The sequence below is a fragment of the Mytilus trossulus genome, chromosome 5, assembly GCF_036588685.1.
Source record: "Mytilus trossulus isolate FHL-02 chromosome 5, PNRI_Mtr1.1.1.hap1, whole genome shotgun sequence".
NCBI lineage: Eukaryota > Metazoa > Mollusca > Bivalvia > Mytilida > Mytilidae > Mytilus > Mytilus trossulus.
In genome coordinates this window covers 63916654-63931945 of record NC_086377.1, presented here as the reverse complement: position 1 = coordinate 63931945, position 15292 = coordinate 63916654, and the positions used below count along the sequence as shown (strand labels likewise).

At 30.9% G+C, this 15292-nt stretch overlaps 3 protein-coding genes across 4 annotated transcripts; 2 read left to right on the top strand and 1 right to left on the bottom strand.

The window, feature by feature from the left end:
• The first annotated feature begins 1569 nt into the window (after nt 1-1569).
• On the top strand, nt 1570-4002 carry LOC134719041 (uncharacterized). Of its 2 annotated transcripts, none has more exons than XM_063581973.1 (4): nt 1570-2355; nt 2537-2626; nt 2822-2894; nt 3412-4002. In XM_063581973.1, the coding sequence occupies exons 1-4, from the start codon at nt 2032-2034 to the stop codon at nt 3576-3578; spliced, it is 654 nt and encodes a 217-aa protein (XP_063438043.1). In that variant the 5' UTR covers nt 1570-2031; the 3' UTR covers nt 3579-4002. The 2 variants fall into 2 exon arrangements, with proteins under 2 accessions (XP_063438043.1, XP_063438042.1); XM_063581972.1 differs by lacking the exon at nt 3412-4002 and adding an exon at nt 3200-3372 and having other exon boundaries at nt 1591-2355.
• A 1423-nt stretch (nt 4003-5425) lies between these two features.
• On the top strand, nt 5426-9172 carry LOC134719040 (histone H3.v1-like). The gene is made up of 4 exons (XM_063581971.1): nt 5426-6153; nt 6796-6939; nt 7146-7327; nt 8017-9172. The coding sequence occupies exons 1-3, from the start codon at nt 5923-5925 to the stop codon at nt 7314-7316; spliced, it is 546 nt and encodes a 181-aa protein (XP_063438041.1). The 5' UTR covers nt 5426-5922; the 3' UTR covers nt 7317-7327; nt 8017-9172.
• Nucleotides 9173-10281: 1109 nt separating this feature from the next.
• On the bottom strand, nt 10282-14290 carry LOC134718187 (uncharacterized). Its single transcript, XM_063580679.1, has 2 exons — nt 11233-14290; nt 10282-10346 (listed from the first exon to the last, which is right to left on the bottom strand). Exons 1-2 carry the CDS (start codon nt 14288-14290, stop codon nt 10282-10284), a joined length of 3123 nt encoding a protein of 1040 aa, XP_063436749.1.
• Between the last annotated feature and the right edge of the window lie 1002 nt (nt 14291-15292).

The window sequence follows — 15292 nt, the reverse complement described above, 5'->3', positions numbered from 1 at the left end:
TCAGCCCAAGCAAAGATTTAAATAACCACCCTAAAACAAATAAATGCCACTCGTTACCTCTTTAAGAAGATTGCTTATCTCATGCAAAGGTATAAATGAGCACCTTAAAAAAAACCATACACTCTTAAACACTTTGACAGATTTGCTTATCTGGATAACCACTCTTAACCACTCTTACACCTGCGTTTATCCTAAGCGCTGGTAAATATAACCACCCCTAAACAAATATAACCACTCTTAACCACTTTAACACCTGCGCTTATACCTATTACTACATTACTATTGTGGATAAAGATGAATTTTATTTTGGGTTAGGAAAAAAGTGCCGGACTCTATTTCAGACCTTGTGGAAAATAAAGATGCTCAATTATACTGATATGCCACAGATAATGAATAAAAACAGTACAGAACAACCCGTAGGAGCACAAAAATCCCGTCATAGCTATGCAAAAGAGGAAAAAAATCTAGAACTGTTGAACGAATATCTCATGTGAACAATCATTTCTTTATCCACAAACGAACACTACATATTCTCATTTGCTATATATTTTGTTGAACAAGAAAATGACAACGATGAATAATTTCACGTTTCGAAATGTTTTGTGTAGAATGAGTAAGAACCGAAAAATTTTAAGAGCTATATAACAAGAACATAAATATAATCAATCAAAGGTTGAGTTTGTCTGAGGAATTTGTGACCTTAGTTTAACAACTATGACCTAGCCATTTGATACTTTTCTATGTTGCCTCTTTTCCTACAATTTAGTATTTTCTGGCGGCAGATCTTAAGAATTTTCAAATAATCGAAAATTTTCATATTACAAATCGACAGTGTAAACAGTTTCATTTGAAAAGGGTTGAATATAACAGCTTGTTCTGAATTTGAACTTCATGGTACGAGATCTATTGTAGGTTCCATGTGTTGATTCGCAAAGGTTATACGTGCAATTTCAGGGAAAGTCTGGAATATGACAGTTGTTATCCATTCGTTTGATGTGTTTGGACTTTTGATTTTCCTTTTTGAATTTTTCTCGGAGTTCAGTTTTTTTGTGTTTTATCCTTTTTACCACAAACCGTTATATCAATAGAGAATATTCAAAAAGATTACCCCACAGGTAGATAATCTCTTCCTGTGCTGAGCTAAAATCTTGAATATCATATTTTTATACCAGGAAAGGAAAGATACCGGACAAATATTTTTTCTTAATATCCATTCTCTTATCAATTATGTATTTGCACATGCCAGGTATTCTTTTGGTTTCTTCGTTTGCCTTCCTTTTCTTTCGTCTCGTTTATATATAATGTTAATAATAGTAGTATATATTGTGTGGCAGCAGCAAATATTTTTGCCACGTTGACAAAAATTTGTTCCCGCTAGCAAAATTGTATAATATATTTGTTGAATAATATCAAAATATTGGATTTTAAAATTTGTAGAAATATAAAAGACTGTTTTGATTTTTTCACACGTTGAATTTTGCTGAATAATATCAAAATATTGGATTTTAAAATTTGTAGAAATATAAAAGACTGTTTTGATTTTTTCACACGTTGAATTTTGCAGACGTCAAGAAAATTACATAATATAACTGTTGTATAATATTAAATGAAAATTTTGTTTTTTCACTTATAAAAGAATGTTTTGATTTATTTTCCATCGCATTTAACATATAGACAATTTAAATTGTTAATATTTTGGATAAAGAAGTTAAAAGTAAAACTGAAAAAATAGAAGATTAAATGACTTCGCGTTGAGAGAAGAAATTTTATAAAACTTTTAAGTTTCATTTGTAACAAAAAATGAATAAGAATTGAAAATATATTAATTAACCCTAACCCTAGCGTATATTGTAAAAACTATTATTATTATTTATTAAAACAATCCATACTCAAACATTAATTAAACCTTATCCATCTACCACTCTTATCCCAACCATATATCACGGAATTAATTACCCCTAATTCATTCCCTAATTAGACTATTGTTTTTATTTCTCATCCGGGTATTTAATTCCTCAAAATATTTGCAAAATGTCACCCATCAACACCATGTTTATATTCATCATCATTTGTTTCACAATGTCAGCTGTTTCATGCTCGCATGAATTGAGAGATGTATGCACAGTGGAGGGGGATACTCTCCATTGCAGATGGACTGGAGCAGGGCTCTACAACACCAGAATCCGACTAGATGTAAAGAAAGTCGTATTCGAAAGATTTTTTGTTGCCGGACAATTGGACCTTGCAAATAATAGAGACCTGCATTCAATTGAGATCAAACAAGGAAATTCTAAATGCAGCAATGTTTTAGCAGCACCAGAAACAATAACAATTGTTAATGGTATACATTGTGATGTAAGTATATAGGAAATTAGAAAAGAATAACAGAATAATAAGAGCTTTAAAGTAATCACGTAGTATTGTCTCTATATGTAAAGTGACTAGAAACAACCTAAACTATGAGCAGATCTTATATATTATTTATTAATTTTATTGTGTAAAACATTTCTTACATTATGTATATTTTTTTTTACAGAATGGAGTCATAGCTTCTACAACAACAACAGCAGCAACAAGAGTAACACCAGGATCCACATTGTCAATCGGCACCACTGATAAACAACTGGTAAGCATTTATCTGATATTTTTTTAATTAAAACGTCCGTTTTGTTTTCTATTTTTATTAGGAAATACATGTACATGAACGAGTCAATTTGTATTCTCTATAGTATAGTGCTTAAAAACAAATTAAAATGTGAAGGATAAGATTTTTTAATATCAACATTTTCATGAAATACATGATTTTATTTCTTTATTTCAGAAGTCAACACCACATGCACAGGAGGAAGACAAGGGTCTAGATAATATTAAGATCATTCTTATAATGATTTTTGGTAAGTATCTAAATTTAATTTATTTATTTGATTGACAAACAATATAAAAATAAAATAAATAAATAAAATAAAAATATATACATGTTCTAATAAAAACACTTATTTATAAATAAGAAAAAGATGCGGTATGAGTGCCAATGTATTATAGATCAAAGTATGACCTTCAACACAGAGCAAAAGCTCACACCAAACAGTAAGCTATAAAGACAATTCAAACAGAAAAACCAATGGTCTAATCTATTTATATATATCAATATATTTTATAATTTTTAAAGTAAGTGACATATTCAAATTTATCTTTACAGCATCTCTAGCATGTGTTATGCTCTTGTCGCTGATGTTATTTTGCATCTGCAAAAAGAAGAGAACTGCAAAAACCAATTTCCGCCAACACCAATTCTCCTTCAATGTCGATGCAGATTCACTATCCGAAATAGAAATTGCAGATTTTGTTAATACACCAAAAAAAACTGTTTAAGTTAATGTATCTCTGTATTTACTACTTTTTAATTTGTAGAATATATCCTCATCGCAATTTATGAAAGGCTTCAAGAAATTATAAATTATTTTTTTCCACCACGTGAAAATAACAGACGAGTAGCCCCAGCACAACAACAACCACCAAGAATATTGAGAAGATCAAACAGGATATCTATTCGGCCACAGAGACTAACCTATGATTAATTTTCTAAACTTTTAAATTTTATGAAATTTTTTAAATTTTTTTTCTAAATTTTATATTTTTTTTTTTTTTTTTTTCTAAATTTTATAATCTTTTTTCTAAATTTTATAAACTTATTTATACACTGTTATCTAAATTTTAATAATCACTGATGAGGATGTATTCTACAAATCTACTTATATTATGAAAAATTATATCACCAAAACTTTTCAATTTTCTTTCATTTGATTTATTTGGATTAGTTACACTTTATTTTAATTAAAGAAAAGATTTTGATTATACTCGCATTTCTCTACTCTCATTTTATTATATTGTAAATAGTAGTATACATGTAGTTTGTTTTTATAAATTCACCTTAGTTTATATGTTTCATGCTCATTCAAACCATAAATTTCATTATAAATCTATTCTTTTCATTAAATAATCTACTTTCTCTGGTATTAAAGTTCATTATTAATCTATTCCTTTCATTAAATTATTCTTTTTAGTTTTCCATTTACATATGTTTAGTTTTGTAATAGAAATAAATTAAATTAAAAAACAAATATGATTGGTATTATTGTATATATGTAAATAATATATATATGTATATAATGTTTGGAGAACTTTTTGTTTTTATGTTTACTTTATCATCATTTTCATCTTTGGAATTTTTTCATATGAGAATTTACAGCATCCAAATTTAATTACAACATATTATCGCCTATTTTATCATATTGTGTTTGCTTAAACTTTTTTTCTTTTGTTTTTATTACTTTTTATAGTGCTATATGATTAAGTTAAACCTAGAGATAAATATATAAAAATTCTTGATTTGTAACCGCTGTCATGGTGCTTTCTATAACATGTTTTATGTGAAAAAAATGGTGCATTACAAATGATGTAAGTTTTTTATAACCAAATTTCATTTGATAGTTCTCTTGTTTATATTATTTACAATTGTTATATAAATAGTGCAGAAAACTTGATTTGTTTTGAAACTTACTATGTTGTTTCATGGAATAAAGTATTTGTATTTGATATGTGTTAATAAATTAGACTTTTCTTAAACTTTTCCCACTGCATTGCTACCCCAATCAATGTGGATGATTACCAGTTGACACCATTTGTATATCATCTAGAAATTTGCAAACAAAAACTTTGCTTAATTAATTTTTATCTACTTTAAATTTATTAATTATAAAAGAAATATGGTTTAATTGCTGATGAGACAACTCTTCAAAGAGGTCAAACCACAAGCTTCAATCTCAAATCTTGTCAAGAAAATGAAATATTTACACAGGAAAAAAGAAGCTAGCTGAAAAAAAGTCATGAACAAAACAAGATTCACCATTTACAATGATCCAAAGAAAAGAAAAGAGCATATCTAGAAATTTGCAAAACAAAAACTTTGCTTAAAACATTTTTATCAACTATTAATTATAAAAGATGGTAATCCACAAGCTTCAATCTCAAATCTTATCAAATGAAATATTTACACATGGGAAAAATTAGCTAGCTGCAAAAAAGTCATGAGCAAAACAATTAACTACGATCCAAAGAAAAGAAAAGAAAAAAGTAGCATGTAGGGGGAAAAATAGAGAGAGAGAGAAAAAGGAGATATGATCCACCATTGAAAATATGATCCAAAGAAAAGATGATCCAAAGAAAAGAAAAAAGTCGCTTATGTTCTAACGAAGGAAAAAATAGAGAGAGAGAAAAAGGAGATAGGATTCACCATTGAAACTATGATCCAAAGAAAAGAAAAAAGGTGTTTTAACGATGAAAAAAATCAGAGCGAGAGAGAGAGAGAAAAAAAAGGAGATAGTAATGAGATGTAAAAATAATCGTCAAAATCCAACTCGATTTACCATTGAAAATATGATCCAAAGAAAAGAAAAGAAAATAGGTTTTGTTTTAATGAAGGAAAAATTATATATAGAGAGAAAAAATAGTAATGAGATGTAAAAAATAACCATCAAAATCCGGTTCGAACAAATCTATAATATATAATTGATCTTAAATAAAAACAATCAAAATTTATTGAGTAATGATCACTTTTCAAATTTGAAAGGTGATAAACACTTTATATTTAAACTGATGAACTAAGATTTAATGTAAACAGAAGGTGTATTATCCAAATACTGCCGCAATATTGGAGATCAATCTGACATGAAAAATCGCGATCGGGACAGATCTACACTGAAATTACATATGAATTAATAAAATGGTGTAACATGGATAATGGAAGGTTGGCGAGCCTTTAGGAGTAAATAAGTGTTGGAAACTATTATTCAAATTTAATGAAACGGAAGCTTTATTCCTTTATTAACGCGGTACACTCAATTCTATCATAAAGCGATAAAAATGATGAACCAGGTTGAGTACATGAGGGGATTTGGTGGAGAAGTAGAGCGGGCTGAGTTGAATTTTGGAAGAAAGAAGAACATTGCGGTTACACCGTACAAGGGATATGTTTATATCCACATAGGCAGTTTAACAAGTAGCAGAAGCATAACTCTTGGGACTGATGAGTTTAAAGAGCTATGCAATCTGAAGCCAGTTCTTTTAAAAGCTGAGGCAGAAATAAAAAAACAGGTTAGTGATTTCTAATATTTAGCAGTAAATATTTACATGAACATATAGCTAAATTATTATCGTTCAGCAGCAAATAGTTGAGCGTGATATATATTTTATTCTCTAAGAAATAGGAGCGATCTACAAAATTATTTTAAAGTAAGATATTGCGAGTGTTTAATAAAAGCACCAGCTGCAGATGTTTCACCTTATATGTTTTTTCGTAAATTTCACTACTGCTAGTAAGTACACATAATTTTCAAAGTTATTGAAAGCGAGTAAAAACTATATGATAAACGTTCTAATTATCCTTCAACAGCAAATAATTGAACATAAATATATACTTTATAGGTTTAATATACAACAAACGTTTTAGTTAAAAGTAAGTTATTGATAGAGAGTATTTACAAGCGGCTTGCGTTCAGCTGCAGATATTTCACTTGTTTCTGGGTTGATTTCACCACTGTTAGTATTAATTTTCAAAGTTATTGATAGCAAGTAAAAAATGTTTTGATAAACGTTCAGTTGCAGATATTTCAACATTTTTGTTTCTAGGTAAATTTCTCAACCGCTAATAAATACGAATTTCTTTCCCACAGCAAACGTTGATTTATATGATTTCTTACACGTTCAATTGTTTTTATTATATATTAATTTTTTTAGCTGCAAAAACCTAGCAGGAAAAAGAAGGTTATAGTTGTTGAAGAGGAAGAAGAAGAAGAAGAAGAAGAAGAAGAAGAAGAAGAAGAAGAAGAAGAAGAAGAAGTAGAAGAAGAAGAAGTAAAAAAAGTTACTTTGAAAAGAAAGGTAAAACAACTTTTTTTTTTTTTTTTTTCTATGTAAATCAAAATAAGTAGTTATAATTTTCAAGTTTATGAATTTAAAGTAATTATCCAATTAAATGTACCATAAAAAGAAAAAAAAAAAAAAAAAAAAAAAAAAAAAAATTGAAAACATTGAAATAACTTTAAAATTTTAAGATGATTTTCTATATTATGATATTCTTATTTTAGAGAAAGGTGATTGCTATCAGCGATAGCGATGAGGAGGCGGGAGTGTCAGAGTCGGACGTCAGAAAGGTGATTGTTGCAGCAGAATCTGGCCCGTTCAAGGGGCTAAAGAAGAAAAAGAAAACAGCTGGAGCTGGATTCATACTTTCTGAAGCAGTTGAAGATGGCGAGTGAAGATAACACCAGTAAGTGATCAAATTTTTATTCTGTTTCTAATATGTTCTTATATACAATAGTTAGGATAGAAATCATTCATAACTTAGCAACATTTTTCCAATCAAAGATTGATTTATCAATATGTGAAATACTCGCTTTAAGATAAAACCATTGCCTTTGATTTAAAGCGATCTCATTTCTAAGAGGATCATTTCTCAATAATACAAACAGTTCACTATTCAATATACATGTATTTACAAAAATATCTTCAGATAAAGCAAAAGTGTCCATTTTATTACAAAATAAATCGTTTCCGCTACTGTTTCGTTTAACATCATCAGATATGAATGGAGGATCATTTTCACTGTTTAATGGCCCATTTATTAATATAACTGCTAGAGTTATCGAACAGAATAACAATCCGACAATTTTCATCTTTGCACCAAGCCTGTGCAGTTGTGGAAACTGGTCACTGATTTCAGCTGTATCCATATTGATAAAATTGTAATCATGCTCATCTGTCATTTTAAGTGAATATTCTTCCACATTTGCACTACTCAATTCATCCTTTTCATTTATTTTAGAAATCTCCATTATGAAATCCAATTTCTTAATACAGGTGTCGCACTTTGTTCATTTGTTTTCATGCATGTATCTGTAGATTTATGATGTGAAAACTATTTTACTAGAGTTTATGTATCTTATTTATTTCTTTTAGCCAATCAGAACAGAAAAAGGACAATGGGAGAAGAAGTAGAAAAAAAGACACTGAGTGAAAAACGAAAGCGGTCAGCTCCACCTTCATTAAGAACTTTATCTGTTGCATGTATTTATAATAAATTAACAACAAAATGTGATATTCAAATGAGAGATTTTTTTTGTAAAATTCCCTCACCAATTTTAATTATTTTTATGGATTATGCAGACTTTCAATTTGTTTTAAATCCTGGATTTGCCGAATTAGATGTGTTTAATGCTGCCGAGGAAATTTTTGATCAAAGATATCAATTAAATAAAATGATAAGGGAATGCAGCCATTTCACATCTGAAGAGATATTCATTCATTTAAAGAACGTCCCAGGGTCTGTTTTAAATTCACTCGGACTTTCGTTCAATAGGGAGAACTTTTCCGATATTTTAAGGAAAATATTAAACATGCGATTTTCACGTGTTTAATTTACCAAAGAATATGTCTCATATATTTTAATCTAAAATTTAAGAAATTTATTTGTAATATTTTCATCGTGTTTGAAGGTCTTTTTCCCCATTGCACAATGTATTTCACTGGTGCGTTTGAAGGTGTAATTCCCCATTTTCATAATTGTGTTTAATTTACCAAAGAATATGTCTCTTATATTTTAATCTAAAATTTATTTGTAATATTTTCATCGTGTTTGAAGGTGTTATTCCCCATTGTCCAATGTATTTCACTGGTGTGTTTGAAGGTGTTATTCCCCATTTGAAGGTGTTTTTCCCCATTGACATAATGTTTGAAGGTGTTATTCCCCATTGTTCTAATGTTTGAAGGTGCTATTCCCCATTGTTCTAATGTTCGAAGGTGTTATTTCACATTGTCCTATGTTTGAAGGTGTTATTCCCCATTGTCCTATTGCCTTAATGTTTGAAGGTGTTATTCCCCATTGTCCTATTGTCATTATGTTTGAAGTTTGTTTGAAGGTCCATTTGGGTTTTAAAGTTATGTATTTTCATTGGGGTTTTTAAGTTAAAGTCGCCATTTTACCATGCTACTCCCCATTGCCCTATGTATTTCACTTCCCCAGGTTGATAGCAAACGGATAAAACTTAAATATGTTGATATATTTTATTATAAAATCATATATTTATTTACATGAAATAAAATATTATATAATTATTGTACAGTGTGTTTTCTTTTTCTTGAATTTATTACGGATATGGATTTTTTTTTCAATTTACAATTGTATTAATGTTTTTCTTTTAATTTTCTATGAAAATATGCTAGCGAATGCACATTATCATCCAGCAAGTGTCTCTTGTCATCATATGGTGATAGTCCACTTTTCACAACCTTCACCAAACTTTATCTGTTGCATGTATTTATAATAAATTAACAACAAAATGTGATATTCAAATGAGAGATTTTTTTTGTAAAATTCCCTCACCAATTTTAATTATTTTTATGGATTATGCAGACTTTCAATTTGTTTTAAATCCTGGATTTGCCGAATTAGATGTGTTTAATGCTGCCGAGGAAATTTTTGATCAAAGATATCAATTAAATAAAATGATAAGGGAATGCAGCCATTTCACATCTGAAGAGATATTCATTCATTTAAAGAACGTCCCAGGGTCTGTTTTAAATTCACTCGGACTTTCGTTCAATAGGGAGAACTTTTCTGATATTTTAAGGAAAATATTAAACATGCGATTTTCACGTGTTTAATTTACCAAAGAATATGTCTCATATATTTTAATCTAAAATTTAAGAAATTTATTTGTAATATTTTCATCGTGTTTGAAGGTCTTTTTCCCCATTGCACAATGTATTTCACTGGTGCGTTTGAAGGTGTAATTCCCCATTTTCATAATTGTGTTTAATTTACCAAAGAATATGTCTCTTATATTTTAATCTAAAATTTATTTGTAATATTTTCATCGTGTTTGAAGGTGTTATTCCCCATTGTCCAATGTATTTCACTGGTGTGTTTGAAGGTGTTATTCCCCATTTGAAGGTGTTATTCCCCATTGACATAATGTTTGAAGGTGTTATTCCCCATTGTTCTAATGTTTGAAGGTGCTATTCCCCATTGTTCTAATGTTCGAAGGTGTTATTTCACATTGTCCTATGTTTGAAGGTGTTATTCCCCATTGTCCTATTGCCTTAATGTTTGAAGGTGTTATTCCCCATTGTCCTATTGTCATTATGTTTGAAGTTTGTTTGAAGGTCCATTTGGGTTTTAAAGTTATGTATTTTCATTGGGGTTTTTAAGTTAAAGTCGCCATTTTACCATGCTACTCCCCATTGCCCTATGTATTTCACTTCCCCAGGTTGATAGCAAACGGATAAAACTTAAATATGTTGATATATTTTATTATAAAATCATATATTTATTTACATGAAATAAAATATTATATAATTATTGTACAGTGTGTTTTCTTTTTCTTGAATTTATTACGGATATGGATTTTTTTTTCAATTTACAATTGTATTAATGTTTTTCTTTTAATTTTCTATGAAAATATGCTAGCGAATGCACATTATCATCCAGCAAGTGTCTCTTGTCATCATATGGTGATAGTCCACTTTTCACAACCTTCACCATGTGAATCTGATGGTTGAAACTTCTCAAAGTGTACATATGCGAGAGTAGTGGAGAACAATTGAACAAGGTGTTTTTATATTGTTCGAATCTAACATTTCGGGTTTTAATACCCTTTGCTACTACAGTTTCCTTGTCGTCTGCGGTGATAAAACTATACATTTTTGCTCTTAGTCCGATATATTCCACCATTTGAATGGACTTGCATTCATCTTTGAATAAACCAATAATCGATTTCCTGTCTTTGGTGTAAAGAGGGTGATCAGCTGGATAATTTGAAAAGTCATATAGCTCACTGTTTAACGACATGTCTCTATATATGTCATCAGTTCTCACATGCATAATGAAACTGTCAGTATCTGTGTAACATAATGTTACATTCTCCTTGTATAGTTTTTTCATGTGGTTGTAGTAGTAATCAACCATGTGCGCCTTTGACAGATCGAGAATCATTTGTCCTAGGTAAATTGGTTTGTTGAAGAAAATTTTTGTTTTGGTTTGTAGCACGCCGCACAAGTGGTCGTTGAATATCTTAAAGCTTTTAAATGATGATTTTGCAGTAAGTTTTTGAAACTTATCCCACCTATGACAGAGAGAGAAGTTGATATGTTTCCGCAACGATTCCATTGATTTACCGAAAATAGCATTGTTGCCATTTTTAAAAAGTTTTTGCTCGAAATTGCTAGTAGCCTTTTTCCTCATTTCGGTATTGAAGTCAATATACTGTTTCAACCATGGACGCTGTTCAAATGAAACTATATTGTGAATCTTCTTCAAAACCAAACCTAGTTTGAGGTATAACTTTAGATTCACATAGTGCAAGATGTAATGCTTTTTATCTTTCAAAGTAGCTAGCAATTTGGTGCTCGGTTGGTATTCTTTCCCATCATCATTTGCTTGCTCATACAGATGACGTGAATGAGGTGAAAGCATTTCATTTGTTATCACTCCTTTTTCAACTGCAAGAGGAAAATCATTGTGAAGATCGTGTAAGTTATCTGGGTAATCCAAATCGCATTCAATGACATATCCGATGTCAGCGTTATTGGATACATTTAAGACATTGAAATCGTTTATTTCCTCTTCTGACAACCACTGGAATTTCCCCACAGCTAATGGCATGCTCATGCTTAAACCGTATAAATTGTTCGCATCTACATACATCAAGTATGAAGTTGGTAAAGCTGGATCATAATTGCTCAAGTAGGGATTGTTTGCTTTTGCATGTCTGCAGCTCACCATTGTTAAACCTCCTCGTATACTCTGCTCAAAGAAGAGCCACATTGTAGGATCTGTCAATAGCTCAAGTCTCACACCAGTCATTTTCAATGCAGATTGCCAGGAAAGCCCTGGAAGAGTGTAATAATTTGCAGGGTCGAGGGAATAGTTCGTTATCCACTTCTTCCTGAAAGTTTCAAATACATCAGCTAATAATAGAACGTCAGTTTTTAGATAAAGATCGTGATATTCGCCTATATTCTTAATATTCATTTGATTCCATACCCGTTGCGCATGTTCATACTCGGTTTGACTAATTGTTTTCTCTGATAAATTGCTGTAGAATTTGTCTATAGAGGGTAATTCAGTTTCATTGAACCTTGCTGCATTGTCAATGTATTCGTAAGGATATGTTCCTTTTTTCAACAAAAGAGCAATCCGCTTATCATCATCAAATTCTTTTGTAAAATGTTTAAATGTTTCTTTCGGATTCTCCTTAGACATTGACGATACCAATTCCTCTAGTGAACAATTCAAAAACTGGTATGAATCGATAAAGCGCAGATTGGATAGGTTGAAACTGATGTACTTTTCTGCATTCGTGGCTATGCAGCCAATTTCTTCACTCTTGAAAATACCTATCGAGGAACAGATTAAATGTGCATCAAACTGTTTCAGGTTATGAAATATAACTGGCACGAATGTGTGTTCTTTAAAATTAAGATTGCAATCTCTGCATGAAGCGCCACGAAATTTACCTGAAACATGTGCATGGTCTCGAACGCGGATAGTGGAATCTGTAAATTCTTCCATGCAAATGTGGCAATGTGTACTTGATTGAAAATCTTCCTCATCTTCAACAGTCATGCACAAGGGTTCAGGATTGTTCAAAATAGCCTTTATACGTTTATTTTCGTCAAGAAGACTATGAAGGAAGTGTTCACTAACATTTTCACCTCTATATATTTTAGGTGGTTGAGTGTATCTGTCATCGATGCAAACAACTTGATAACCGTACCCGCATGGTATCAACTTTGTTAATTTCGTTGTGCTGGTTCGATTATCTTCTGGCTCTTCAGTAACCATAGGTTCGCAAAATGTTTCCATGTCAGCATAAATAACAAATGATGTTTGTAACTGTTTGGCGTGATCTTGAAATGTTAGTATATCGTCTACCCCCTTGGTGGGATATGTCACATGTTGAGCTTCAAATTTTGAGCAGTATTTTATATGTTTCTCTAAAGTATGTTCACTGGTGAAACCTGATAAACAGAATCTGCAATACTTATGACTGCGTCCCAAGCATTTTGTTCGATATAAAAGTCTATTGAGATCTGTAATCAAACACCAGTGACTTTTATTCCCACTTTTCAAATACAATAAGTCAACTTCATGATGAGCTTCTCTTAGACCTGTTACATGGAGGGGGAAAAATTCACCCTCTTCAAATCCTAACACCATTACTGAAATGTTATTCTGCCTTTCAAATTTACTCACAAATGATGGTGCAACGGGCAATTGTATACCTTCCATGTTCAATTCATGTTCATATGGGATGTAGTGATGCACTTTAGAAGGGTCACCTGAACACGTAGGATGTATGGATGCTATAATAGCATATACAAAACATTTTTCATCTAAGTTTCTTATGTTGAGTAACGCTCTGGTTGCAGCAAGAGTTCTTGGTAGGGGTATATACGATCCACCGCCTAAAGGTTTATATTTAGCTGTATTAATCTCAATGTGTTTAATATGATCTAATGACCAACCGCTCCCATTTCGTATATACTCATCAAAACTTTTGAATATTTTTTGATATGTCACATTAATATCATGTTCATCATCTATATTTGCTCTATCAACTAGATTCGATGTCTTCGAGATAAAATGTGCATTATTCTTTAAATCATTACCACCTTCACCTCCATTCGGCTTGATCATTTGCACAAGACAATTCATATACCACTTAATATGACCGAGTTCAACACACATCTCTTGTAAATGAGTTTTTACCTCATGCTTAATTCCAGATAAAAATGCTAGAAGATCATACTTTTCCCCATTATCCTCATTCGGATAAATGAAACGAGCTCGTGCTATTCCCAAGAGAGCAGACTTATCCACACTTTTATGTTTGATTGTAGTATGTGAATTTGAATCAGTGTTTCCTGAACCAGTCTGATAAGTTGTATGATCGATGTTGCTATGTTTAAACAAATTTTCCGCTGAATCAAAATGTCTATCACATTGTCGACATGGAAATGTACAACTGTTTCTCTGGTGTCTCTTCAGTTTGGAAGGGTGATCAAACAGAAGTTTACAATAATAACATGAATAGACCTTAACCGTAAGATTTGATCTGTTGTCATTATCAACACTCAATCGATCATTTAACTCTCGCAACTGCTGTTGATATTGAGGGTTACTGTCAGGATAAAGACGCAATAAATCCTCGCAGAAATGATCATCAGCCATGACAATTGTGATATCAATAGCACTTTCAACGTTTTATATATACTACGCGATCGTGGACTAGAACTAATAGGCGAACATATGTTATCTAAATATTTATTTTATTAATTAAATTTAAAGGTACACAGTGTAAATATACAAATAGACAATATATTATATACATATATAAATATAGACAAATTTAAAGAAAAATACAAGTGATTGATTGAAGTCTCCAATAGTTTTAAATAATCCACTTCTTCATTACAAATGAAATGATAACCATTTACTCTTTAATCTTTTGCGATTTTGCGATTTTTCCACATTTCTTAAGAATTTTTCAGGAGACATCTTGATAGCTTTACCCTCTGCTGCACCATCATATTCATCAACATCCATCCTATTTTCCTCTTGATTGTCTGATTTTGATCGATCTACAGTTTCTTTTAAATTTTTCAATTCTGTTTTTTGCAAAACCTGACCACTACCATGTTGTTTGGTTACATCTTCTTCTAGGTTTATTTCTGTTTTTATACTGTCACTATCTTTACCATCATATTCCTTTTCTTTTTCTTTCACATTAACAATTTCACATTGGTTGGACATATTCATCAATCTTTCATATTTCTCCTTGGGTAATAGTATTAACTCCCGAGTCATAGTATTTGAAAAAAGATGATATCAATGTTGGAATAATAACAATTATCTTCAGTAAACGTTTTCTCCTCAACTGAGGTGTTATATTATTAACTACCACAGCACGAATGAACTTTGCAAAAGTTGAAAGATTCCTTTTAACCCTCTCAGACAATGGTATGACGCTTTTTAGACAGTTGAATACTATTTCTACTAATAGTTGTAATTGTCTGTGGTCCGTGCTTTTTATGATTTGAGCAGATTGTTCAGGTGTAGTGTTCGCCAATAATTTAAGGAAGCTTCTACTTGATTCTTTTAAAATCATTTTGGTTGATAAACAATCGTGTCCTCCCCCGGAAAAGGATTTGCGCGCAACTGATATTCAGGGTT

Bases quoted from the DNA above. Each gene is read 5' to 3' on its own strand.
- LOC134719040 (XM_063581971.1), top strand. From the start codon at position 5,923: ATGATGAACCAGGTTGAGTACATGAGGGGATTTGGTGGAGAAGTAGAG. The intron at 6,154-6,795 runs GTTAGTGATTTC...TAATTTTTTTAG, and splicing joins AGGCAGAAATAAAAAAACAG to CTGCAAAAACCTAGCAGGAA. The intron at 6,940-7,145 runs GTAAAACAACTT...TTCTTATTTTAG, and splicing joins AAGTTACTTTGAAAAGAAAG to AGAAAGGTGATTGCTATCAG.
- LOC134718187 (XM_063580679.1), bottom strand. From the start codon at position 14,290: ATGGCTGATGATCATTTCTGCGAGGATTTATTGCGTCTTTATCCTGAC. The intron at 10,347-11,232 runs GTAAATCAATGG...AACATATTTAAG, and splicing joins TGGCAACAATGCTATTTTCG to TTTTATCCGTTTGCTATCAA.
- LOC134719041 (XM_063581972.1), top strand. From the start codon at position 2,032: ATGTCACCCATCAACACCATGTTTATATTCATCATCATTTGTTTCACA. The intron at 2,356-2,536 runs GTAAGTATATAG...TTTTTTTTACAG, and splicing joins TTAATGGTATACATTGTGAT to AATGGAGTCATAGCTTCTAC. The intron at 2,627-2,821 runs GTAAGCATTTAT...TCTTTATTTCAG, and splicing joins GCACCACTGATAAACAACTG to AAGTCAACACCACATGCACA.